Raw genomic sequence first — 27,673 nt, 5'->3', positions numbered from 1 at the left:
GGTTCCAGTTTACCCTGAGTCACAGAAGCTCAGTGGGCGAGTTTGGGGCCATCATTTCCCCTCAGCCCAACCGAAGGCTGCTGTGCAGGATAGTGGTGAGGAAAATGGGAGGAGGGAGCACTACTGTATGTACCTCGAGTCAAGTTCCTGAATTAAAAACCAAATATAGGCCCAGGCTATAAATACATTTATTGGTTTACCTTTCTTATATCTGCATGAAAGTATCTGTCAATCTTCCCTTTCCCTCATAATATAGAAATCCTCTTACATGAAGCAGACCACTGGGCCTGGCTCAGAGTTGTCCATACTTAATGGCAGTTAATGGGCTTCACCAGAGCCATTATTGAGGCAAAGATTAAACGTCTATCATGGATCCCTATAACTTCGTCTTCTTCCTCATCTGTTTCTTTGTTTATCCCATTCAATAAATCTTATTTCACCAATTTCATGCCTATTAAAAAGATACAGAAAGATAAGCGGCGTAGAAATCGATTACTTCACGGGGATTAGAATCGCATCTCGACAATTGGTAAATAACCGCAGGAAAGCGGATTAAAACCTCTCACGTTAGTCGAAAAACCCGGACCTTTCACGTGTGGGCGAACCTGTCGGAGGCCGAGTTCCAAGAACCTGTTGCGGGAAGGCGCGCGAATCACTTCCTAGGCCTGGTTCAACCGCCTCGCCGGCTCCTTCCAGCCTCTTCCGTTGCGGACGGCGAGCGGGAAAAGAGGCCGCTATTTTCTCCCCTGAGAGGATGATTAACCGGAGTTCCCTACTCGCGATCGTTTCCCTTTTTTCCTTGGTGCTATTCTGCGCGACCTCTTCCCTTGCGAGCGATGGAAACGGTGAGGCCACCTTCTCCCGCCTTCGGGTAGCGGGTTGGGCGGGCATTTAGTCTAGGCAGGCTCGGCTCCTGGTACTTCGGGACGAGGCCAGCGAGCGAGCGAGCCTGGGTACGACGGCCGCAGGCCCTTCCAGGAGCCTTGGGAAGGGGTGTAGGCGCCAAACGCTGGCGGTCCGCTCCCGGCTCTTATTTTGCGGCATCTCTGACTCGGAAACCCAAATAGCCGGCTGGTTCGTTTGAAGTATTACCTCCAAAAAAATACAGTCGTACAGGACTTTCAGTAGAGCCGTCAAAAACCCAGTATCCTGTCAGAGCTGAAGAAGCTTCTTGGATGAGAAACGTTTCCATTCCTCACTATCCTATTGCCTCCTGAGAAAGCACCCTTGGGACTTGGTCCTTAGAATATCTTTAGTCTGAAATCTCTTTCCTGCTGTTCTGGCGAGAAACTTCCTAGCAAATCGGGCAGTTCAGTTAAGATTATAGCTACTTGAGCAGAAACAACGATCTCTGTGGTGGAAACTTTCAGTTTCTATGCTATTTGTATACGTTTTTTCTCCTCCTTCCTTCACTATAATATGCACTGAGTTTCGATGTTGTAGAGTCAGGAAAAATTCACTGAGAACAAATTGGAAGAGGGTTTTTTTTTCTTCTTGATGCCAACAAATGTAGCAGTTTCTGTTAGGCTTAAGTTGCCCATCCTGGGCCGAATTCCCTTTAAACTACTGATTTCTACTTTTGAAATTATAGAATGAATCATAGGTTGTGCTTTTGAAAACCCTTATTGATCTGATAAAACTGTTGCTTAATTGTCTTATTTTGGTTCAGGAGTTCTCATTTGACTTCAAGAATATTATTTTTATAAAACCATGTAAGTACCCTCAGATTAGTATTTCTGAAATTTGATTTCATTGAAGCAGCTTAGTTGTCAGATACTTATGTTTTGGCTCCATGACAGCTGTTTGTATTTGCAAATTCACAACCTAAACATCTGCCTTTTCTTTCTTCATTGATATTGTATACTTTTGTATACTGTTAGTCTTTTACAGGTAGTCCTCACCTTACCATAGATCATTTAGGATTTCTGGTGTTCTCATTGATATATGTTCAGGAACATATTATGGCTGCCTTTCTTTTTTAACTTAAGTTGGACCTTCTTAAAATCAGAAGGCTGGAAGTAACTTCAGAGTCTTCTAGTTCAACCCCCAGTTGAAGGCACAAGCCTTATCAGTCAAATGGTTGTCTGATCTGTTCTTGAAAATGTCCAATGAAAAAGCATCCACAACTCCAGGAAGGAAGCTATTCCACTGATTAATCCCTCTCACTGTCAGAACATTTCTTCTTACTTCTAGGTTGGATTTCTCTTTGGCAGGTTCCACTCATTACTTCTTGTCCTGCCTCTGGTGCCCAAAGAGTAAGTTAATCCCCTCTTCATTGTGAAAGCCCCTCAAGTACTGGAAGACAGCTATCATGTCCAGTTTAATGCATTTCATCAACTGAATCAGACACTAAAGAAATAGGCTTGAACTTTCCTATATCGTTTCTATATGTCACATAGGTATACTACTTGTTTTTCAACCTTCAGGAATTCGTAGAAAGCAATCTTAGGAATGTGTTATAAAACTATGTTGGAAAAACAGTTATTTCATGTTTTAAATTATTTCAGCAGTGAAAAGAATTGTGTATTAAGTTTTGAAACAATGTAGCAATTTCTTTTGGAAACAAACTAACAATGTACATACAGTACAATAGAAGTGGAGCCATCTACAGTCCTGTAATGATCATCTTTACATATAGAATTCCCATTCCTCTACTTCCTTGCTATTCTGAGAGGAAATCATTGTGGTATTCTCAGATTTCATGTTGCAATCTTTTTCCCCTTGAATGGGCCAGTATTGGAATCAGATTGGCTTTAAGATCTGTGTTGCAGTTCATCAGCCATAATTATCTCAGACATATCCAGCATGCTACTGGGCACTGCCCAGATTAATAGTCAGAACATTTTTGCTATGTTATTTATACTTTGACTGAGGTAGTCACAGAGGCCATTGGTGCTATGTTTACAGCAGGGTGACAAACTCAAGGCCCGGGGGTGGATCTGGCCCCCGGGGCTGCCCTGGAAACTGGGAAAGACTGGCCTGCAGTGCCTGTGCCTGTGAAAATGGTGTTGGGGGGTTTCACTGGCAGAGGGTTGCAGGAGGCCATCGCAGCCGAAAACGGAGCTTGGGAGCCCGTTTTCACTGGCAGAGCACTAGGGCCACCACAGGCGCCTCTGACATGAGTGATGTTAAGCTGGCCATCCCCACCCTGGCCATCCCCGCCCTCACCTCCAAGGTCAAACACAACCCTGATGCAGACCTCAATGAAATTGAGTTTGATACCCCTGGTCTACAGTATTCCTACTTGTGCTCTATGCTGTAGGGCAGCGGCCCACAACCTTTTGGGCACCAGAAACTAGTTCTGTGGTGAGAGGTTTTTTTCACAGACCAGAGAGGATGTGGTTTTGCATGCTGCCTGCATCCCACAGATGAGGCTTTGCTTGTTTTTGTGGCCCACTTGCTGACATGCCACGGACCGCAGTCCATGGACTGGAGGTTGGGGACCCCTGCTGTAGGATGTCCATTTTCCTTTCCTCTAGCTATCTAAGGTGGTTTGTCCCCATCTTTACTTATTATCCCTGAAACCAATATTGCTATGGGGAATTTGTAAGGGACTCTGAAAAATCATAGAGTTGCTAGTCAGACGGTACATCTTTCCCACTCATGGATCCATTAAGTGATATATGGAAATGAAAGTTCTGGTTCCTTCAGCCCTAAGGTTTTGCAGATTTTATTAAGAAGCTGTGGGAAAGGGTGGTTTTTTTGTTTTTTGGAAAAGCCTGGTAGATTCATAGACTGGCTGTTTGGTCATCTTCATCCAAGACAAACTTACCCTCAGTATGACTAGTCATGAAAGAAGGTATCGGAGAAGGGGTGAGAATATAAAAGGCATAGGGAATGACATTGAAGGATAGGAGAAAGAGTTGCTACAAGGCATTGATCAGCTAAAAGAGGCTTGGGACTTTGTCCATGACAATAACTTGAAAAAACATCAGACATTCAACAGTTCAAATAAAGATAAGGTTAGGGAACACATTCAGACTTGCAAGATCCTGTTGCTATAACTGCTACAATAAAAATATGCAGCATTGGTTTCTTTGTCTGATCTAGCTCGTGGAGCTGTTGGAACGGGGAATAGGGAAGAGACCGGGTACCCTTTCTTCTTTTCATTGCCTGAATCTTGGCCTCAGTCTCTGCACTAACGATTAGGAAGGAGGTCTCTGAGAAGGTAGATGGAAAGCAGAACAAATTTCCCCCTCCCTGTCATTTCCCCCACTATAGTTTGATACAATTGAGGAGTCCAATACTATTCTGGTCCTCATGATTATTGATTGTGGTTTGACCATGGAGACTGCCACTCAACTTGAAATCCCATGCCTTTTGGAAGGAATTACCTGATGGAATCAATAAAGACTGGAGATTGTAATTTTTTTAGTGAAGAGTAGGAAGGGGGATTGGGTTAAAGGATTGGGTGCTTATGTCATCAGTTTCTGTATTCTTTAGTATCTAGATTGTTGGGTTTTCCCTTTTACTTAGTTTGCATTTATTTATTAAATTTTGAAACCATCCATCTCCTTCAGAGAGGTTTTGTGGCTGTGAAGTTTACATGGGTAGTAATTTGCAACTCAGCAGCTGCAGCATTGATCAGTTTTCCTAGGTAAGTACACAGGGAAATAAGCACACTGATGAATCACTAGAGGATGGACCCATGGCGTAGCCCAACTGTCGGAGAGTGACTGACATAACCATGGATAGCAACTTGAGAAGGAACTTGCAAGAAGAGTTGGTTTTAGACAAATATAAAGATGGCCATGCAGGACAAAATCAAAGCAATCCATATTAACACTAGTTATATTAGAGCAGCATTATAAAGTATCATTAAATTATATTTACTAGACAAAATATTAGAGGGAGGGAGGAAGGAAGGCTGAAAAAATCCTAAATTAATAAATTCTGCATGATCAGTGTTTAGAAATAATGTACAAGAAGACTATGGACTCTCAGAATTATATTCTAATTAGAAATTGCTTCCAGGATCTGTTTTAATGCCAACTGCAGTGTGTTTTATGGACTATTTATAAATATTACATTTAATTAGTATTTGTGTTTTGTTTTCTAGAATGTGGAACAAGGCCTGCTATGGATGAGACAGCATCAATCAATCGGATTGTAGGAGGACGCGATGCTCCACTTGGAGCATGGCCATGGCAAGTTAGTCTTCAAGTTTACAGCTTAGGTGTAGGATACCATCATATTTGTGGTGGAGTAGTAATTACTAACAACTCATTGCTGACAGCAGCACACTGCATTAGAAGATGGAAGTATGTATCTTTTAATTTTTAACATTTTTCAATTAATTTTAGATTTTTAAAAAGTGAGGTAAAATTGATTTGAAAATATTTGTATATTTTATGAATATTTTTCCCCCTGAATTGATTTATCAAGCAATAAAAATACTATTAGAAATTTACAGTTTTATATGGGGCAAGATGAAATATTCCACCTAGTAAAGTATACTAAATTAGCAACTTAACAGGATTGATTGTACAGAAAACAATAAAGAACTTGTATATATAGGCAACCTTTGACTTTATAACTTAGAAAGGTAGCTAATTTTCTCACATTTTATTTAAGGTCATGGAATATATATTAAAAAATAAATTCCATGCCAATCAAATCAGATTTTTAGGTATGCCCCATACCTTAGGTCAGTACTATACACAAGATTTATACAAAGCAATACTCAAAACCAAAACCAAATTAAGCTGAACAAGATAACAGAAAATATCTATTGTATAAAGTATTGTATAAAATTATCTATACAATAATTTTATTAAAAATATATAATTAAAATAAAACTAATGCAAACCGAAAAAGTAGAAGATAAAAAAGAAAGAGTAGAAGGTGCAGAAAAAAATTGAAAAACATTAGAAAACAAAGAAAAATAATATTGTGAAGAGAAAGAAATATATAAAGTGATTTCCCTTCCTCACAATTGTAAACAATGTTTATAACTTAGCATCTTCTTTTAAAATATGATAAATGATCTCTTCTTCCTATATCCAATCTCTTAATTAAATCCTTACAACCTTGTCATTTTAGTTCTAATGTCAGCCAAAGTCTATCAAGAGTTACCAGAAATATATCATATGTTCATATGATAAACAACATATCATAAAAACATATATTTTAAGCTTAGCCAAATAAACCACCTTTCTTTTACTTCTCCCTCACTTTTATTTAAGGGGAGGAAGTCTTAATTTTTGGTCCCTCCAACTAATGTAGAACTTGATTTCTTTTATTTTTTTCTTTGTCCCTTCTCATAAAATTATTCAAACTTTCGGTAAGCCTCTTTTGTAAATCCCATATAAGAAATTATTCCAGTCGCTCTTTGTTTTTTTGTAAATATCACTTTTATTTACAATAAAAAGGGTTTGTAAATATCCCTTTTAATTATTAATATATAAGCCAACTTCTTTTGTATATCAAATGTAAAATCTTCTATGTCATTCTCATAGTCTGTTAATTCTATTTTCACATCAGTCTCAATCATGTCTGGTAATACTTGCTTCTCTTCGGTAGGATCTTTTTATCTATCTATAAAGGCAGACAATTAAAATTAACTTCTGGGACCATTGATCAAAAATATTTTTAAATATGTCCAATTTTGCTTCATTGTAAATCAAAATTGGATATTTTTTTCCTTTAATTGTAATTTTTTAGTTCCCTTTAGTTTCTAATTTTTAAATCTTTTTTTTAAAAAATCAAAAAGATAGACATTTTTCCATGGAAAGAATTATTTATAATTCTTTAAAATTAATTCCCAGAATTTATTTCAAATTTATCTGGCACCCTAGTATCTTTTTAAAAGCAAAGTTTTAATCAGCCTGTTGCTTATTGGAAAAAAAATAAGTTCTTAAATTTGTAGTTAAAACTTATTTTGTTAATGATTGAAGAAAACTCTGCCAAGTGGTGGAAAACTTATCAATATTCCTAACAGCTGAAAAGCTACGAAACAAGATGGTTATTCATTGGTCTCTCGGCACTGTTCCCTCTAATTTTTTTTCAGTGTGTGCGGAAAAGTCTAGTGTTTGAATGGCACATTTTCATGCTTGAGCACCTGAATTTTTTTTAGCCATAATTGCCATCAGAGCAGATGTTGGGGAGGGGGGCAAGGAGGAAAAGGGCCCCCTCCCTCTCCTTCAGATCCCCAGGAAGGAAGGGAAGGGAGGGAAAGGAAATGGGAAAGAAGAAAAAGGAAAGGAAAAGAGAAAGGAAAGGAAAAAGGGAAAGGAAAAAGGAAAGGAAATGGAAAAGAAGGAAAGGAAAAAGGAAAGGAAATGGGAAAGAAGAAAGGAAAGGATGAAGAAGGGAGGGGAAGGGAAGGGAAAAGAAAAAAGAAGGGAAAAGGAAATAAGGAAAGGAAAGGAAAAGAGAAAGGAAAGGAAATGGAAAAGGAAAAAAGGAAAAGGAAAGGAGAAAGGAAGGGAAAAGAGAAAGGAAAGGAAATGGAAAAGAAAGAAAGGAAAAGAGAAAGGGAAGAAAATGGAAAAGAAGGAAAGGAGAAGGAAAAGGAAAGGAAGATAGAAGAAAGACAGAAAGGGAATGGAAAGAGTGGAATGGATTGGTACTGCTCAAAAATCAAGTCTCAAGATCCAATGTACCCCTTTGGCTCAGGCAGTCCAACTCCACGCTGCTTCCTTCTCTCCGCAAAGCGAAGGGATCGCAGAAAGACTGCCGAGCCCAGAACGGGGCTTCAAACAACGCAATGCCTGAGAAACCCCAGATGTGCAGAGAAACGCAGCCTACAACCAGCGAATTGCGTTTTCCCAGGAAACAACGAAGACCCAAAGAACAAATGGGAATTCTCCCTTCTGCAGCGTCATCAGTCTCCAAGCAGAGTCTTCCTTGATTTCACCAATCACCAGATGGAGGAGAGAGTTCGGTGCAGAGAGAGAGAAGGGAGGGAGGGGGGATATTTTCAGTCATATTTTAAGACATTTAAAAACACTGCGCGGCAGTTTGAAACTTCTGCACAGTGTTTTCTTGTTACGTGCACAGCCGTGCAGCTTAGAGGGAATATTGTCTCGGAGCTCTAAACCCACTAGAGCTGTGATGACGAACCTATGGAATGTGTGCCATAAATGGCACGCGGACCCATATCAGCAGGTATGCGAGCTGTTGTCCTAGCTCAGCTCCAGGGCACATGTGTGTGCTGGCCAATTGATTTTTGGCTGCCCCGCCCACACTGCCCTTCCCTTCCCCGGAGTTTCCATGCGATGCCAGGCAAGTACAGGGCTTGCACGGAGACTCTGGAAGGATGTTTTCAGCCTCCAGAGCTCCTCCAGGGGAGCGGGGGGGGGGGCAGAAGGAGTAGGGAAGACATGATAACAGTATTGCAATATCTCAGGGGCTGCCACAAAAAGGAGTCAAGCTATTCTCCAAAGCATGTGAGAATAGGACAAGAAGCAATGGGTAGAAACTAACCAAAGAGAGAAGCAATTTAGAACTAAGGAGAAATTTCCTGACATAACAATTTATCAGTGGAACAACTTGCCTCCAGAAGTTGTGAATGTTCCAATAGTGGAAGGTTTTAAGAAGATGTTGGATAACATTTGTCTGAAGTGGTGTAGGGTTTCCTGCCTAAACAGAGGTTTGAACTAGAAGACCTCCAAGGTCCCCTCCATCTCTGTTTATTCTATTCTATTCCATTCCATTCCATTCTATTGCAGTCTACTTGCTGACTCTTTATTCCGCTGCAATTGTCATCTTCAGTGTGCCATTTTTTCCTCTGGAAGTCCCATAAAATGATCAAATCCTAATAGTTGCCATGTCTTTCATTGGTCCTTCCTATTAAGATTGTCATAATAAAAGAAACCTTGCACTGGAGGTTAGCAATCTAATAACAAAAATGTCACTAAGTGCTCATTAGGCTCTAGATATTAAGAGCCTAGCAACTTTGCTAAGGATAGACATTTATAGGTGTCTATAATAGACAGTAAAGCAGATAATGAGGCAGATTTTCAATTTGGAATTGACAGCATCTATAAAACCTTGGAAAAGGAAATTTGTCAACCAATATATGATATTAAAAGAGAAAATGGATATTGGAAAGAGAAAATGATTAGGTGTACCTCAAGTTGAGTGTGACCTTTTATAATTACAGGTAATTATAGATCCAAATAATATTCTTGCCAATAATATAGAACTAGTTTTGTCATTTTTTTTTTGAGATTTTTTTTCGGGGGGGGGGAGCTTCTCAGTGTGGCCTACAGGCTTGAGATTTCCTAAATATTCCCACTGAAATACCATGTAGGTCCTAAATTGCTTACATTTCAAGGTAAGTCAAAGCTAGCTGGGTGCATGTTATCTTTAAAGGGGAAATCAGCCAACCAAAAATATTCCAGAAATTAGTAGTTAAGAGAAAGGAATATTTGTCTGAACCAGATAATTGGAGTCTTATCAGCAAGTGGTCTGACAGTAGCAATGGAGAAAGCCTGTATCTCCCTCAAATCCTTTTTTTGGGGGGGGGTGATTTCTTTCATTTTTAATTAGTTTTAAGCAAAAAAGAGAGGGGAGAATGGACTCGCTTAATGACATGAGTCACTTAATAACCATATAATTATCTTAATGGCTGCATGACTCACAACCATCATAAAAGTGGTTGTAAAACTGAATTAGTTACATGATGACCCACTTAATGATTGCAATGACCTATGAACAGAATTCTGGGTTCAGTTGTTGTTAAATGACAACTACCTAAATTGTGAATTGAAAAATAAAATGTAGTTTTCCAATGATTTGGTACACAAAATCTGAGAGCTAATAGCAATATCATTTCTATCTTGTACAATTTAATAAAGGTTGGGGGAATTGTGCAAGAGAATGACCAAATGTGCTGGCATTTTTCCAAATTCATTAAAAACCTTTCAACCATAATGTTTAATTATTATTACTAATAGAGACAGTACGATCTACTAATCTGAGGATACCTCATATGCACTTTTTAATGCAAATTTAAGAATGTCGCACTATTATAGTCAGTTTTTGATGAATCACCAACATAGATTTAAATAAAATTTTGTACTGTCAAGTGTTTCGAGTAGACCCACCGAGGTCCAATTCCAAGATCTCTTCTGATAATTTTTAAACACTTTTGGGAAAGTGTTTTAATAAAATTGTTTTATATTGGGGATACTTGGTCAATACTGCAGAATTCCAGACAAGTATTAAATGACAGCAAGGGTAAATGTATTCTAGAAAACCTGTGATTAGATTTGCACAGCCTGGATCTGATAGTTTAACCCTACCAATCATGATATGATTGCACTTGTTTTATATGAAACCAGATTGCATTTACAACTAAATATTCTACAATATAGATAGATGATAGATAGATAGATAGATGATAGATGATAGATAGATAGATGATAGATAGATAGATAGATAGATAGATAGATAGATAGATGATAGATAGATAGATAGATAGATAGATAGATGATAGATAGATAGATAGATAGATAGATAGATAGATGATAGATAGATAGATAGATAGATAGATAGATAGATAGATAGATGATAGACAGACAGACAGACAGACAGCTATGTGAAAAAGTCCTGCATGCTTTCAGTTTTAAGCTGTATTTACATGGTTAATCAACTTTTCACTCATAGAAACCATGCAAAATTAGTACTTTGATAAAACTTTCTGTAGTTGGATTGAGATGCATAATTTTTATTAATATAACCAAAGTCTTTTAAAGGTTTTGAGTGAGTTTATGTGCTAAAACAAACACAACTTGAATTTTCAAGAATGTTAGGACCAAAAGTAGCTAATCAGCAGCGAGCTTGGCTGACCAATCAAAATGCACAGAGGCTAAATCTATGAGCCAATCAATGTTGTCATTCTCTCTGACTATAAATAGACATGAAAAGCATCAAGAAATTTAATTTAGCTCTGGATGCAGGCAAGGATGAAGGCCTTTGCTTTCATCAGTACTGAGCAGTGGCATCGCATCATTGTACTTGATGAAGAGGATTACTCCTGTACAGAAATAACCAAGAGAGTGAAATGCCATTGCACCACAGTGAGCAGAGTGATTGACCAAGTCTATCCAGCAGTGGATGAAGAAGCATAGTGTTTGACTTCTGGATTGGCCAGCTCAGAACCCGGATTTGAATCCAATTGAGAACTAGTGGACCAAGATTGGTTACGAAATAAGTAAGAAGCATCCGAAGACCAAGCAGGAGCTGTTTGAATCCATTATTGCAGCCTCGCACCACATTGTCACCAAAGATCATGTGCAAAGGCTTATATGCCGAAGTGATGCCGCCTGGTGATAAGCAATAAGGGTTGGCCAATTTCATATTAATAACCATGTTTGGTTACCTAAATGGTCCTTTACAGGGCCATAAACAATAAAAATGTTAACAAAATATTAGCATCAGCCTTAGTAATTGCAATACATATGCCATTGGGTATGGATCAGTTAATCTGTTTTCATAGTCATTGTAAGCATGCAAGAAAATTCACAATCGCTATCCAAACAGCACCAAATTGCAAAAAGTTTGTGCTTTTCACTTAAAAAACCACCAGTATTTATTTAAATATAACAATATTTGCATAGCAGTTAGCATAAAATATAAAATCAATGGCCTATCCCAAAAATGTCATAAACAGTAAAGCGTGCAGGACTTTTTCACATAACTGTAGAAAAGCAGGTTTCCTATCTAATCAAATTTCTGATTCTACATAGGATTCTTGATTCAAATTTTGGTCTGGTAATTTTGCTCAGAACAGATGTCATGACAATTCTTAAATAGTATTGGTCATAATTCTATAATAAACATTATCTACAATATATCATTTTTCCCCCTCTCCTAGGAGCCCAGAGTTTTGGAGAGCTGTACTTGGCTTACATCATCTTTATCATCCTCAGTATTACACTATAAAGAGACAAATCAAAGCAATTATAATCCATTCTCATTTCAAGAGGGAAACGTATGAAAATGATATTGCATTATTCACATTAAAAAATCCTATCAGATTTAATGATTATATCCAGCCTATCTGCTTATTTCCAAGTTCTCTTTTTCTAGGGAATGATACACTATGTTATATAACAGGATGGGGAACTGCAGATGAGAAAGGTAAATGTTTTAATCTCCCTGTAAATTTAATGTTGAGTGCAGTCATAATTTCACTGAACTCATAAAATCTTCCTATGTTACTTCCATTTATCCCATTAAGTAGAAAAAAGACTATGGTGACCCTTATGATACATAGGAAATTGGGGGGAATATGTGTATTTGTATTCAACAGTTTGTGCTTATATTGCTTTTCTTTCATCAATTACTAAGCATTATATACAGCTATTTCTTCAGTTATTACAATTTCAATAAGCATTGCTCCTGTTTTTATAATAAGCAATAAACAATGATTTTTTTGAAAAATGAAAGTGTATATGTGTGTATACACTTTTATGTACATACATACATATACATACATATATGTACGCACATATATACATACACACATCTACATACATACTATATGTATATGTATATGTATATATGTATATATATAAATGTAATGTTTGTTTGTTCAAAATCTCAAATCTCCGAAAGTTCTTCACCGATTGCTTTGAAATTTTGATACAACATTGCATTCGACTACGCGCATATTTTTATATACGTATATTATATAGATGTCACACCTGTGACAGGTAAAAATATGCTTTTTTGTAAAAACATGCTCTTTTGAAAACCAGCGCCATCTGCTGGACATAAAAGCAACACATGCTATACCATAGCGTTCATTTCATGAGTATAGTACAGCAATGGCGAACCTTTTTTGGCTCGCGTGCCACAAGTGGGGGGAGCGCAGGGGGGTCATGTGCAGGCGTGCCGCACCCATAATGCAACACGTGACCCCCCCCGTGTGCATGCGTGCACAACGCGCAACCCCCCCCATTTTTACATGCTTTTTTCGCCCTCCCCAGGGTCCAGAGGCTTTATAGGAGCCTGGGGAGGGCGAAAAGAGTCTCCCCCGTCCCCCCGGACGCTCTCCGGAGGTGTCAGCGAAGCCTCCGGACAGTCCCTGAAGCCTTCGGAACGCTTAAAACCACCCTCCGAGCAACCCGGAAGTCCCTGAAGCCTCCGGAGGGCCTCCGCGGGGGTGAGGCTCTTTTTGCCCTCCCCAGGCTCCTATAAAGCCTCTGGACCCTGGGGAGGGTGAAAAATGGCTTTTAAAAAGGTGAACTCAGCTGGCCAGCGCACGAATGCGCACTGGCCAGCTGACAGGGCAGCGCCTCGCGTGCCCTGACAAATGGCTCCGTGTGCCACTTGTGGCACGCGTGCCATAGGTTCGCCATCACGGGTATAGTATATCCGGAACAGTTCGGCCTCTCTCCAGCTTTGTTCCCACGGTCCCTTTATATGTGTGGCTGGGCTGCGGCTGCACCCTTTCTGCCCCTCCTTCAATGAGCTTCGCCATTTCCACCAAGGGGAGCTGAAGCGTTTCAGCCTCCCCCTCCCCTCTCCTCCCCTCCCGCCAGGCGTTTGCTGTCTGCGGCAGGACGACACCTGCCCCATCCCTCGGCCACCTCCCCCCACCCTTAAGCCAGCCTCCCACCGCCCAGCCCAGTGGAGCTCCAGAGGAGGTGGAGGTGGAGCGTCTTCCCAGCCCAGCTGGCTGCGTGTGCTCTCCACCCCCCTCACAGGGAGCCAGCTACGGCCTCGCCAAGGCGGCTCCGACGGTGTCAGCCTGAGGCGCAGCAGGGCTGGGGCGGCCGCTGGGTGCCCCGTGAGGCGGTCACTGCAGTGGCGACGGCGTGCCTGGATGGGGCCACGCCCAGTGGGGGCTGCCTCGTGTCCGCGTCGCCAGGGGCGGCTCCCTCCTCCTGCTCCTCAGGGGACGCTGGCCGCCTCCTCTTGCCGCCACCGCTGAGGGAAGCCGGGTCAGGGGCGGCGGCTGCCTCCTCTTCTCCTCCTCAGTTCGGCCAGTCCGGGGCCTGTGGGAGCGTCCTCCGTGGCGGCTGTTGCAGGGGCCACCATGGCTCACTTCCATGGGGGGGGCCGCCTCTGCCGAGGGACTTGCGCTTTCTCTTTTCTTAATTTCCATTTAACCAGACTGGGCCACAGCAACGCGTGGCCGGGTACAGCTAGTTATATAATAAATCTATTGACCTTTTAAGTTATTATAATATATATATATGTATGTATGTATGTATGTATGTATGTATGTATGTATGTATGTATGTATATATATATATATATATATATATATTTATATATATATATATCCGTGTTTCCCCGAAAATAAGCCACGCCCTGCTAATAAGCCCAATCGGGCTTTTCAGAGCATGCGCCACAATACGCCCTCCCCTGAAAATAAGCCCGCCCCCAGTCCCCGCCATTAACACTGTACCACCTGCCGGTACAGCTTCCGGGGCAAAAAGAGGGCTCGCCGCAAAAACAGCGGCAGGCCAGCAATGTGATCACCCCCTCCTGCCTGTTCCTTCTCGTGCAAAAAAACACCGCCAACCCCAATGGCAAAGGCAGCCTGCCTGGTTCCCTTCCTCGCGTTCCTCGCCATTGTGCTCAGGGAAGCGGCTGGTGAAAAAAAAACTTCTCACGAGTTCAAACAAACATCTTGAAATCGCGAGAAGGTTTTTTTTTTTTATGCACCAGGGGCTTCCCTGAATATAATGTCGAGGAATGCAACAAAGCTAGAAAGGTAGGAGGCACGCCCCGCGGCCCAACACCGCCCACTTTGCCCCAATGGTAAAGGCAGCCTGCCTGGTTCCTTTCCCCGCCGTCCCTTTAACGAGGGGCGGCAGGTGGGGTGGGGGGGAGAAGCGAGGCACACCTCCTACCTTTCCAGCTCCGCCGTGTTCCTCGTCCTTTCGCCGATTGAATCCCCTTGTAAAAAAATCTCATTAGTTCAACTCGCGAGATCTTTTTTTACAAGGGGATTCAATCGGCGAAAGGGTGAGGAACGGAACGGAGCTGTCAGTCTCTGGTAGCGCTAGGACACGCGTCTCGCTTCTCCCCCCCACCTCTCCCCCCTCACTAAAGGGACGGCAGGAGAGGGAACCAGCCAGGCTGCCTTTATCATTGGGGCGAGGTAGGTGGTGTTGGGCTGCGATGCGCACCTCTTTCCAGCTTCATCGCATTCCTCGCCCTTTCGCCCATTGAATCCCCTTGTAAAAAAAAATCTCATTAGTTCAACTCGCGAGGTTTTCCTACAAGGGGATTCAATGGGCGAAAGGGCAAGGAACTTGACGAAGCTGGAAAGATAAGAGGTGTACCTCACAGCCCAACACCGCCCACCTCGCCCCAATGATAAAGGCAGCCTGGCTGGTTCCCTCTCCTGCCGTCCCTTTAGTGAGGGAGGAGAGGTGGGGGGGAGAAGCGAGACTCGTGTCCTAGCGCTACCAGAGACTGACAGCTCCGTTCCGTTCCTCGCCCTTTCGCTCATTGAATCCCCTTGTAAAAATAATCTTGCGAGTTGAACTCATGAGGCTTTTTTTACAAGGGGATTCAATCGGCGAAAGGGCGAGGAACGAAACGGAGCTGGAAAGTTAAGAGGCATGCTTCGCTTCCCCCCCCCCCACCTGCCACCCCTCGTTAAAGGGATGGCGGGGAAGGGAACCAGCCAGGCTGCCTTTACCATTGGGGCGAGGTGGGTGGTGTTGGGCCGCGAGGCGTGCCTCTTACCTTTCCAGCTCCGTCGCGTTCCTCGCCATTGTATTCAGGGAAGCCCCTGGTTAAAAAAAACCTCGCGATTTCAAGATGTTTGATTGAACTCGCGAGAAGTTTTTTTTTTTTACCAGCCACTTCCCTGAGCACAATGGCGAGGAACGCGACGCAGCTGGAAAGGTAAAAGGCACGCCTTGCTTCTCACCTGCCCCAGAAATAATAAGCCTTCCCCTATAATAAGCCCAAGGCCATATTTTGTGGGGCAAAAGAAAATAAGCCCCTGTCTTATTTTCGGGGAAACACGGTATATATAATGAAAATTTGCTCTAAGCAAAATGTTTTGACTGAGGAGTTGTACTTTGGTATATTTATGTCTCAAATAAGGACATAAATCAAGAAATAATGATTATTGGAGAAGGAGAATCAATTCAAAGCAAGGACAAAGAACAATGAGTTGGTATACAGTATTTGCATCCATATAGATAAAATTGTTTGACATTGTTATGAGAGAAAAGGACTTGGACAAAATCATGTAAATCTTGTAAGAGAAAAAAAGCTGCACATAGTTTAAGTTCACATAACAGAGGACAAACAATAACCTTTACTATCACGTGCTTTCAATTAAAATATTCTGTTCCTCACACATCCTGTTTCATGAACTTTTTCAACTTTGCCATACATGTGCTGACATTCTACCAATCACTGAAACTTCTGATCTTAATATTCTAACCTCTGCTTTGTAAATAGTGTTCACATTCTTCCATACTGAGCTAGTAAGAGTAAAGTATTTTGCCTTAAAAATTCATTCATGAAAAATCCACTTAACTCCTTTGCGTAGGATTAGTAAATAAATAGGTTTATTGTTGTGACTTCAGATCATAATAATGTTTATTTGCAGAATACCATATATTTATTTCACATCAATCATGTAGGACTCCACAAAATAAAAAAAAATACTAATCTCTATGTCACATTGTATAAAAATATATGCCTTCCCACCCAAATACATATACGTCATTGTGGATAAATCTTTAAAACAAAATTCATTTTTATCTTTGAAAACATTGCTGCTATTCAGAAAGTAAATAGCTGTCAGTTGGCAGCAGTTTTGCTTATTGAGTTATATATTTTTAAAGTATAAATATACTTGTAGCATTACTTTTTATTTTTTCATTAAAGGTGAAAAAAAATATATATTACAAGAAGCACAGGTTGATATTATTCCACAAAGTATCTGTAACAGACATGATTGGTATGGTGGAGCTGTAACAACAAATATGTTTTGTGCTGGCTCTGCAAGTGGAGGTGTGGATACTTGTCAGGTAAAACTGAAATCATTTCATTTTTAATTCTTTTGCCATAAAATCCTGATTGGTACCATTTGACTAGTCAATCAAATAAATTTACAAATCTAGGAAATAAAATTAATTGATACTTTTTGTGAGAAAACAGGCATCACAATTTAGTTCAAGTAATATTTTTTACTTTGCTTAGAATATTTCAACCACTTTGTGTCCATACAAAACTATTTTGAAATAAAGGTTGAAAGTGGTTCATTTCAACATTGTATATGTAGTAATAATAAAACTTAGCAGAGGATGAATACTGTTATGTATTTCTACATGTACCATATATCTTAACTTTTAAAGTAAGCATATTTATACTAGAAATTGAATTCCCAAAATATTAATGAAGATATTTAGTAATGCTAATCATTTAACTAAATCACTGATTTAGCAATCTTGCGCCACTTACCCAAAAGGAAGCCCCATTGAATTAAATGGGCTGAATGCTAAGTGCACTTTGTAACACTGCTCTCTAAATGACTCACAAGATTGCCTAATTCAAATTTTCCATATATTCTTAGAAAAAATATTTTAACAATTCATGTCCAAATAGGCCCTCAATATCTTAAAATGTAAGTGCATTCTAAGCAACATTCAAATTAATTCCTTCATTTTTTTAGGGAGACAGTGGCGGACCATTGACGTGTTATATCCGAGATGTGGCACAATATTATCTGGTAGGAATAACCAGCTTTGGCCGTGGTTGTGGCCGACCACAAAATCCAGGGATCTATGTACGCCTAGATAATTACAACAATTGGCTAAAACCTTTTTTACAAAGCAGAACTACTACCATGAACATTCATAGTGTTCTAATATTGTTGATAATAAGATGGATAACATTCCATATTTCTCTATGAAAAATTGACATTATATCATATGGTCTTTTAAATATTGCTTCCTCTTGTAAACACGTATAAAGCAATTTTTAACAATATGAATATATTATGTTTAACATGCATTTTGTAATATTTCAGTAACCTAACCTAAATAAATTTAAAATATGTATTTAAACTGTTACTTTAAAAAGGAAACAAAAAGTTTAAATCAATTACATATAGCTGTCAGAGAGGACAAGGCAGAGGAGTCATTGCAAAGATAAGAAGGGGGGGAGCTATGAATTTCATTGTGACTATCAAATGGATTAAAATATAAGAATATTTTACTATATCAATAAGACTGGTCTCTCTATTGTGAAAACACTTTTCCCTCCAGGATGGAACTAATAATTTATAAAATAATCTTATTTCACATAAATTCAAAAGAAATGCATATGACAAGTGCCTAATGTTGCCATGTATTCACTATTATAAAAATAATAAAGCATATCGCAATTGAATACAGATTGTATGCTTGGAATTCGAGTGTACAATTTTACTTTCATTCTCAACTAAGTAACTATCATATAAGGCTGTTATGGCGAATCTATGGCACGCGTACCACAGGTGGCACACGGAGCCTTCTCTATGGGCACGGGTGCTGTTGCCCCAGCTCAGCTCCACTGCGCATGTGTGCGTGCCTCCCGTCAACCAGGAATTTGGGATCTCTACTGTGCATGTGCGGGGCACGGGGTTGCAGCACTCCTCCCCCCCCCCCGCAGCCCATTTTTGATCCAGAGGAGGAGGCTGCAGGGAGGCCTGCTAGGCCCAAAACGAGCCACGGGGGGGGGGGGCATTATGGGTGTGGGCATGCACACCCACACTGTCACACGTGCATGCTCACTTTCGGCACGGAATGACAAAAATGTTAGCCATCATTGATACAAGGATTTGGCTTGGCTAATTTCATAGTATTTTTTAAAAAACAAACCACAAATTTTAAATGTCAGAAAATTGAAACTTATTCATATCTCTTCTCAATCAGTAAATTGTACAGCATGAATTTCTGCCTCTAAGCAGCAATTCATTAGAACTTCATTAGAAAAACTTGTAAATTGAAGTAATAAGATTTTGCATATGACCTATACTGGCAATATACTATAAGTAGTAATAAACTATAAGTGGGGATATAATGTTATAATAAAGTAGTTCAAAAATACTGATTCATAGTAGCATGTTAAGCCAAGAAAAAAAAAACTTTCCTTTAAAAAAAACCCTTTAAAAACCATAAAGAGCACAGTGATATTACAGTTCCAAAATCATTTTTATGTATTGATGGTAAAAGATCTAAGAAATTGTCCATCAGTCCATTCCTCCATCCGTCTGTCTGTCTATTTAGGCATAACAATTGGGCAGAAGCAAAACTCAGATCAAGTTTTCCTTTACAATTGGATATACTACCTTTGTAATTAGTTTGTTTTCCTGTATGAAGGGTGTTCCTGCATGGCAGGAAAATTGTCCCCAAAATCTTTCTGTGCAGCTACATACAAAAGTTTGATTTTTTTTTTTAGAACAGAAAGGTTAGGTACAGGACTGGGAGAAGGAATAAGAACATGCCAAAGGGGTTCTCAATTACCCTTGACTCAGGGATTATCAGGGATTTTGGAGGAAGGCATTTTTTATCTACTCTGCCAGTTTTAGAACAGCCATCAAAACATGTTTTTTTTCCCCCAAAGCCCTTGGGATGGAAATTTTGTGAGCTGTTTGCTCTTTTATCTCTAGTGGTTATTTTCAACCTTTTTAAAAAAAATGGGTATGCAAGGTGCATAGTATTAATTGCAATGGCATCTAAGCCAAATAAATAAATTTTAGTGAGCTCCCCATGGCTTGGGACCAGGTTATCTGAGGGACCATCTCTTCCCGGTCACATCTACCTGATTCATCAGAGCAGGGAGGCAGGGAATGTTGCGGGTCCCATCCCCGAGGGAGATTCATCTGGTGGGACCCAGAAGGGCCTTCTCTGTGGTGGCTCCCTCTCTGGAATATCATTCCTCCTAAAATTAGAACGGCCCCCACTCTTTCTCTTCCGGAAGGCGTTGAGGATCTGATTCTGCCAGCGGGCCTGGGGAACCCAGAGCAGGATGGAGCCCATTAAATGGCTTGCTGTCACGGGGGGTATTATATTAATTTATTAGAGTCTTTTTATTAGTTTTACTGCTTTAAATGCGGTTTTATATTTTGTAAGCTGCCTTGAGTCGCCACAGGTGAATAGGCAGCAATGCAAATTCAATTATAAAATAAATAAATCATAAATCTTAAAAAGAATGTAATACTATTAAAGCATTATAAAATAAATATATATGGTAGCAGGTAAAATTATGATGGATATTAATACAGCCAGGAAACAGAGCCCTTAACAAACTTGAAGCCCCAGGCCCAGACACACAATCAAATCTTCACATTCTTGCAAAGGCTAATGGGGTTGGACTTATCCTGATATCTAAAGGAAAAATATTCCAGAGGGAAGAGCCTATGGTTTCTGCCAGCTGACATTTCTTGGCTGCCAAGACCCGCAACATGTACAACTTGCCTGACTTAACTGGACAGGTAGAAGCAACTGGAGGAACATGGTTTCTTAGGTAACACACACACCCAGTCAGTAAGGGCTTTAAAGGTGATACTGAATTGCACCCAGAAACACCCTTGCAAATAATCCAGCTCACAAAGCAGTGGTACATGTGACAACTAACCAACACCTTTTAATACCATTGCAATTGCATTCTGTACTAGTTGAAGCTTCTGAATGCTCTTCAAGGGCAGCCCCATGATTGCACTGCAGTAGTCCAGATGAGAGATTACAAGGACACGAGTGAGCATAATTGGTAAGCAACTTCTGATACCCATGATGGACATTAGTTCCATAATAGTAGTGCTACAAGAAACCTGAATATTTAAAATAATGCTAGTTAGCATTTACTTCAAATGATGCTATTGAATACAGGATATGTTTTATGGAGTGTGCATTTTACCAACATCACTTTATTTCTAGAATGTGGGAAAAGACCTCTTGGAGCTGAGATAGTGACTGAATCTCGGATTATAGGTGGACATAATGCTCTACCTCTGAACTTGGCCATGGCAAATTAGCTTTCAGATCTATGAATTCCCCTCAGGATACAGTCATGTATGTGGTGGATTTTTAATTAATAATATCATAGTATTGACATAATATCTCATTGCATTAGATTATGGATGGATGTATCTTCCAGATTTTTCCTGATTTACCTTTTAAAATTAACTTTTACTATAAAGTATACAGCTTAATACCTCTTTATATGTGTGTGTGTGTGTGTAGTGTTATAACTAGAATTATAAATATGTGAAAGTTTGATCTTAATTGCTCTGCTTGAACTTCTTAGCAATATAATTATGTATAACACCTTCATTAGGTGAACTACAGAGACAGGGCCTGCGGCTGATGCTTTGCAATGCAAGGTCCGTGACCAACAAGGCCCCCCTCATTAATGAGTTGATCTCTGAGGGGGAGCTGGACCTTGCAGGAATAACGGAGACCTGGTTGGGTCACGAGGGTGGTTTACCCCTCGTGGAAATGTGCCCACCGGGTTTCCATGCATTCCATCAGCCTCGGGCCCTGGGTAAGGGTGGAGGGGTGGTGATAGTTATACGGGACTGTCTAGAGCCGAGGGAGTTCACTGTTCCTCAGATACCCGGGTGTGAGTCACTAGGTGTGAAATGGGGCCCAGGGAGGCAGTGGGGTCTGCTGATTGTATACTTGGCTCCTCGCTATACGTCAGCAGCCCTGCCCAAGCTCCTCGAGCTGATCTCGGAGACGGCGGTGGAGATCCCCAAACTTTTGGTTATGGGGGATTTCAACCTGCTGTCGACGGGAGCAGCATCCGAGGTGGCTCGGGAGTTCATGGCTTCCATGACAGCCATGGGCCTGACCCAACTAATTCAGGGCCCCACACACGAAGGTGGCCACACACTGGACCTTGCTTTTGTATCTGAACAGTGGACGAGTGATCTGGGAATAGGGGATTTAGATATTACTCCCCTGTCATGGTCAGATCACTCATGTCTCCGGCTAGACTTCCCTGGCGCTACCCCCCACCGCGAGGAGGCGGAGCCAGTTTGTCCAAGCTGGTACCGCCCCAAGCACCTGATGGAACCGGATAGGTTCCAGACGGAGCTTGGGCCACTACCTGTAGCCCTGACCCGCGCTCGGTCGGAGGACCTAGTGGCCGCCTGGAATAGGGCGACGGCTGGGGCCTTAGACCGGGTTGCGCCTTTGCGACCTCTCCTACGGCAGCGACCCACCCGGGCTCCTTGGTATACCGATGAGTTGAGGGTGATGAAGCGCCATAGGAGACGTCTAGAGAGCAGGTGGAGGTCCTCACGCTCCGAGTCTGACTGAGCACAGGTAAGAGCCTATTTACGGACCTACCTTGTGGCATTGAGAGCGGCCAAACGCAGACATTATGCCGCTCTCATTGCATCTGCGGATAACCGCCCTGCCGCCCTGTTTAGGGTGACCCGCTCCCTCTTGTCGCAAGAGACGCGGGGGGCACCCTTACAGGGAAGAGCAGATGAGTTTGGGGAATATCTGCAGAACAAAGTCGCTCAGATCCGAAGCGGATGGGCCCCCTCCAGTGGACTGGACAGGCCGTCAACAGCGAGTCTTGTGAGACCACTCTGGGAGGAGTTTGACTCTGTTGCCCCCGAGGACTTAGACAGGTTGCGTGGACGGCTGCGACCCACCACATGTTCAATGGACCCGTGTCCCTCCTGGCTGGTACTGGCATCCTGGGAGGTGACACGAGGCTGGCTTCTGGGCCTGGTGAACGCCTCATTGGGTGAGGGATCCTTACCAACTGCCTTGAAAGAGGCGGTGGTGAGGCCCTTACTCAAGAGGCCTTCACCTGACCCAATGGAGCTAGCTAATTATCGTCCAGTCTCCAACCTTCCCTTCCTGGCGAAGGTTGTTGAGAATGTGGTGGCACAGCAATTTCCACGTCACCTCGATGAATCCGACTATCTAGACCCACGCCAGTCTGGCTTCCGACCCGGGCACAGCACAGAGACAGCCTTGGTCGCGTTGGTTGATGATCTCTGGAGGGCCAGAGATAGAGGTTGTTCCTCTATCCTGGTCCTATTAGACCTCTCAGCGGCTTTTGATACCATCGACCATGGTATCCTATTGCGCCGGCTGGAGGGGATGGGAGTCGGAGGCACCGTTTTACGGTGGTTCGGCTCTTACCTCTCCGGCCGAATGCAATATGTGCTGACAGGGGGGCAGAGGTCGACCCTGAGGCCACTCTCTTGTGGGGTGCCGCAGGGGTCGGTCCTCTCACCCCTTCTGTTCAACGCATATGTGAAGCCGCTGGGCGAGATCATCCGTGGTTTTGGGGTTGAATATCATCTGTACGCTGATGATACCCAGCTGTACATCTCAACCCCAAGCCACCCCAACGAGGCTGTCGAAGTGATGTCCCGGTGTTTGGAAGCCGTCGGGGTCTGGATGGGGGACAACAGACTCAAACTCAACCCTTCCAAGACTGAGTGGCTGTGGCTACCGGCACCTCGTTTCAGCCAGCTGACTCCATCGCTGGCCATAGGGGACGAGCAATTGCCCCCTGTGGAACGGGCGCGCAATTTGGGCGTCCTCCTAGATGCCCAGCTGTCAATGGATGACCATGTGGCAGCCGCGGCGAGGGGGGCGTTCCACCAGGTTCGCCTGGTGCGCCAATTGCGCCCCCTACTGGACCGGGATGCCCTACGCACAGTCACTCATGCGCTGGTGACGTCTCGCCTAGACTACTGTAATGCTCTCTACATGGGGCTTCCCTTGGGACGCGCCCGGAGACTGCAGCTAGTCCAGAACGCGGCCGCGCGGGTTGTCATGGGGAGTACCAGATACTCCCACGTAACACCACTCCTGCGCGAGCTGCACTGGCTGCCTGTGGTTTTTCGGGTGCGTTTCAAGGTTCTGATCACCATCTTTAAAGCGCTCCATGGCACGGGACCTAGTTACTTGCGGGATCGCATCCTCCCACATACTTCCCTGCGGCCAATTCGCTCTCACAGGGAGGGGCTTCTCCAGGTGCCGTCCACTAGGCAATGCCAGCGGGCGGCGCCAAGGAGTAGGGCCTTCTCTGTGATGGGCCCAACCCTCTGGAATGACCTCCCCCCAGATATTAGAACCACCACGGACTTCCGCTCCTTCTGACAAAAATTGAAGACTCACCTGTTCCGACTAGCTGGCCTGGCATAATTATAACTGTTATAACTGTTACCTCCTGGAAATATACTTTTAACTGGTATTTTAAGGGTATTGTTTTAAATTTAATTGATTTTAGGGGTTTTAAAGCCATATTTATATTCTTGCTGTACAGTTCTTTTAATTCTTTTAACCTCCTCCATATTTATTCATTTATTCATCTGTTTTTCTATTTAATGAATTTTACTGTGGATGATGTATTTGCTGTGTGGACTGTACACCGCCCCGAGTCCCTTTTGGGAGAGGGGGCGGTCTAGAAGTGCAAAGAAATAAATAATAATAAAAAAATTAGAACAAAATTTTTATCCAATTTTTAAAATGTTAGTGTTATATTAATTCGGTATGTTTCTTGGATTGTTTCTAATTTTCTTTTAAGTTTTGTAATATGTGTTTTTTAATGCTGTACGCCGCCCTGAGTCCTTTGGGAGAAGGGCGGCATATAAATCCAATCAAACAAACAAACAAAATAAATAAATTATGTAAAAGAATATATAAAAGTCACATCATAAATTCATTAATACACATTTTGTTGATTGGAGCTTGTGTATTCAAGCGGAACTTTTCCCTTTCTTCGTGGTTTGTCATTACAGAGCGATAGGGGTAAGCCAAATGCCCCTTTGAAGCGTGTTTTCAACCAGAGAAGGGGGGGGGGAATGGCTTTTGTGAATCCATGTCTTAACTTAAAAAAACCTTCCAAGCGAGAGCTCTTTGTTTAAGATGGCAGAGTGTCAGGAAAATGGAGAGATTGTAAGCCTGCAGACAATATTTTCAGAATTACTAAAATTAACAAATACATATGAGACGATTGAACAAAAATTGGAACTTTTGGAGCAGTTAACAGAAAGATGTGATCAAAAATTTGATGATGTTCACCAAATGCAAAATGAGGGGATTAAAATCCAAAGAATTGAAGTGGAAAATGAATATAAAGCGATTAAACTTGCTGACATTTATGGTAATTGGTTTGTTTTTGAAAAGGCAAAGAATGGAATACTGAAAGAGGAAATAAATGGAGAGGAAACCTATTTCAAAGGGCAAGACATAGAAAAAGAAGAAAAAGTAAAGAATTTATGGACTATGAAACTTTATTAACGAAAATATGGATAACACTGCTGACAACTAAAGACAAGTGGAATAAAGAAGCAGAAAGAGGGCATCAGGATTATATGAGAGATCTTACAAGCAAGAAGTTGCTAGGATTAGTCTATACAAAGCTGATTAAGAAGAAGCTTAGAAGATTGATACCACAAATGGCAGAGGACATAAGATTGTTTTGTTATTGGAAAGATACAGGTTGATAGATGGAAGAATATAATTTAAAACTACTAGCTAAACCTAGTGAAATTTAGTGACAATAGGTATAGTCAAATAAAAAATTGATAATGATAATACTGTATACTGTATAATACTGTATAATGTGTAGTGTTACGATAAGCAATAATTGGATATGAATATTGAATGATACCTGAGATTATATATAAAGGTTAATAATAATAATAGCAATAAAAAAGAGAACTAAATTAGACACAGTTAAGTTTTGATTATTAGGGGGGAAATGTTGTGACATATAATATAGCCAAATAAAGAAAGGATAATAATAATAATCTATATATATGTATGGGTATAACATAAGGAAATTGGATGTAAATTGTAAACAGCGATTTGGAAAGGAGTATTAGAAAACTTTTGTTATTAAATATTATGGAGGTTTAGCTAGAATAGGATATAAGGATTTAATGTTAATGGAGGATTTTATAAATAAGTAAATTAAATTCCAATATGTGGTTATGTATTAAATTTTGCTATATTTCATGATGAAGAACGTTTAAACAATTATAGTCAAATAAAAGTGGAGGTATGATGATGGTAATACGTATAAACATTTGAGTTAAGATATTAGAGTTAATATGAATTATACTTGATGACGGTAGAAGAGATGCACAAAAACTGTTTGTAACCAACTGATACACTTTCTATAGGATGTAAAGAAGAAGGATTTTTATGTTTGTTTTGAAAATTAAAAATAACGTTTTTGGCCAAAAAAAAAATCATTAATACACATTTTGTGAAGAAGTTGTTTTTGATTAATACCCATAATGATAAGAAACACACAATCATTGTCAGTAATCATAATCTTGTTATTATATTAGTCTGCAGTTATACAAATTACCATACATTAATTTTACCTAGTACTTTCGATCTTGATGACTCAAGGATATAGACCAGGAGTGTCAAACTTGTGTCGTCACGGTGACATCATGTGACATATCGGGACTTTTTTCTCCTTCACTAAACTGGGTGTAGGTGTGGCCAGCATGTGACATATCAGACCCATGGGCCGGAAGTTTGACAGCCCTGATATAGAACATATTCTTATCAGCATGAGGAAAAAATGGAGACTGGGGTAAGATGCTGAAGAGAGTAGCTTTGGGAAAAAGTAAATTCCTCTTTCAGGGGTAAAATTGCACCTGATGCCTTCAAGTGGTGCTTGAAGAGCCAAGTCTTAGTCTATTGTTAGGCTACTTTCAGACCATCTCCATTTTTTTCAAAAAGAGAAAAAGGAAGACTTTGGAATACAGGTAATCCTTGAGTTACAACCATAATGGAGCCTGCCCATCAGTTGTAACCCAAAATGTTTATAAAATGGGTGAGTTATATGACCCATTTTTACAACTTTTTGTTACAGTGGCCAATAAGCAAATCTGCAATTATTAAGTGAACCAGTGGCTTTTGATGGATAGGGTTTTTTTTGAAAATCGGAAGTAAATGCTGGTTTTCTGCAAAATCATCATAAAATGTGGTTAATGTCACTGCAGGATGCTGCAAATAGCCCAGATACAAGTTTCATTCCTTCCTGACTGGGCAGTATCAGTGGATAATCAAGGATGAGCAAATTAGTCTCTGTGGTTGCTTCTGGGTTCAATACTCTGTGTCTCTTCACATTCACACATACAGTATAAGTGCTCAGAGGTGAATAGATGTCATGGAGGTTCATAGCAATACTTGGAGACTGGAAAGGATTGAATAAGACAAGTTAAACAGAATCCCAAGAAAAAAGTGCTATTTATGTAGCAAAGACATTGTTGTTTACTGACCTCCTTACTAGTCTTGTGAGGTGTCCATAACTTGGAAATGAAACAGCAGATGGAAATTATGAGGAGGAATGTCTTTGTCTTGTTATACCTAGTGCAGTTTTTAGGCAAAAGGATTTGGCAACAATATCGCCATGGCCTTATTACCTCTACATTTAATTACCAATGCACTCAGAATTGCACTTGAAGTATACTCAGAAACTGCAATTGATACATAGTACAATAGCTCACATGGTTTAATAGCTTCCAATGAGGTACACTGAAATGTGTTTGAATAATAGGAGCTCAAGTTGGTAGTTAGGCTGTTGGTTTGAGCTCCGAGCTTGGCAATTTGGTTACAAACATTTTGTAACCATTCGAGGAGATATCGTCAGTGCAGACAATTTTGGAACCTGGGGTTGATCTAATAAAACTGCTTATTTACAGGGCTTACACGCCATCCATGTAAAGTGGAAATACAGTACTTTGAGAAGGTTA

At 41.1% G+C, this 27,673-nt stretch overlaps 1 protein-coding gene across 4 annotated transcripts; it reads left to right on the top strand.

Annotated features, from left to right (window-relative positions):
- Window positions 1–632: 632 nt before the first annotated feature.
- LOC309385299 (transmembrane protease serine 12-like) lies at window positions 633–26,021 on the top strand. Of its 4 annotated transcripts, XM_081939605.1 has the most exons (7): window positions 633–845; window positions 5,060–5,261; window positions 11,825–12,090; window positions 16,822–16,964; window positions 17,609–17,665; window positions 20,597–20,688; window positions 25,083–26,021. In XM_081939605.1, exons 1-7 carry the CDS (start codon window positions 755–757, stop codon window positions 25,099–25,101), a joined length of 870 nt encoding a protein of 289 aa, XP_081795731.1. In that variant the 5' UTR covers window positions 633–754; the 3' UTR covers window positions 25,102–26,021. The 4 variants fall into 4 exon arrangements, with proteins under 4 accessions (XP_081795731.1, XP_081795732.1, XP_081795730.1 ...); XM_081939606.1 differs by lacking the exons at window positions 20,597–20,688; window positions 25,083–26,021 and having other exon boundaries at window positions 11,825–11,941; window positions 12,026–12,090; window positions 17,609–18,127; XM_081939607.1 differs by lacking the exons at window positions 20,597–20,688; window positions 25,083–26,021 and adding an exon at window positions 2,194–2,255 and having other exon boundaries at window positions 719–845; window positions 17,609–18,127.
- Window positions 26,022–27,673: the final 1,652 nt, after the last annotated feature.

This window comes from Natrix helvetica, assembly GCF_964273705.1.
Source record: "Natrix helvetica genome assembly, chromosome: 1".
Lineage (NCBI taxonomy): Eukaryota > Metazoa > Chordata > Lepidosauria > Squamata > Natricidae > Natrix > Natrix helvetica.
Note: the sequence above shows the minus strand (reverse complement) of the source record. Positions and strands in the feature narration are given on the sequence as shown.

Excerpts from the sequence above, each read along its gene's own strand:
- LOC309385299 (XM_081939604.1), top strand. The coding sequence starts at position 755 with ATGATTAACCGGAGTTCCCTACTCGCGATCGTTTCCCTTTTTTCCTTG. Across the intron at positions 5,262-11,824 it reads CACTGCATTAGAAGATGGAA|GAGCCCAGAGTTTTGGAGAG; the intron begins GTATGTATCTTT and ends CCCCTCTCCTAG. Across the intron at positions 12,091-16,821 it reads GGGAACTGCAGATGAGAAAG|GTGAAAAAAAATATATATTA; the intron begins GTAAATGTTTTA and ends TTTTCATTAAAG.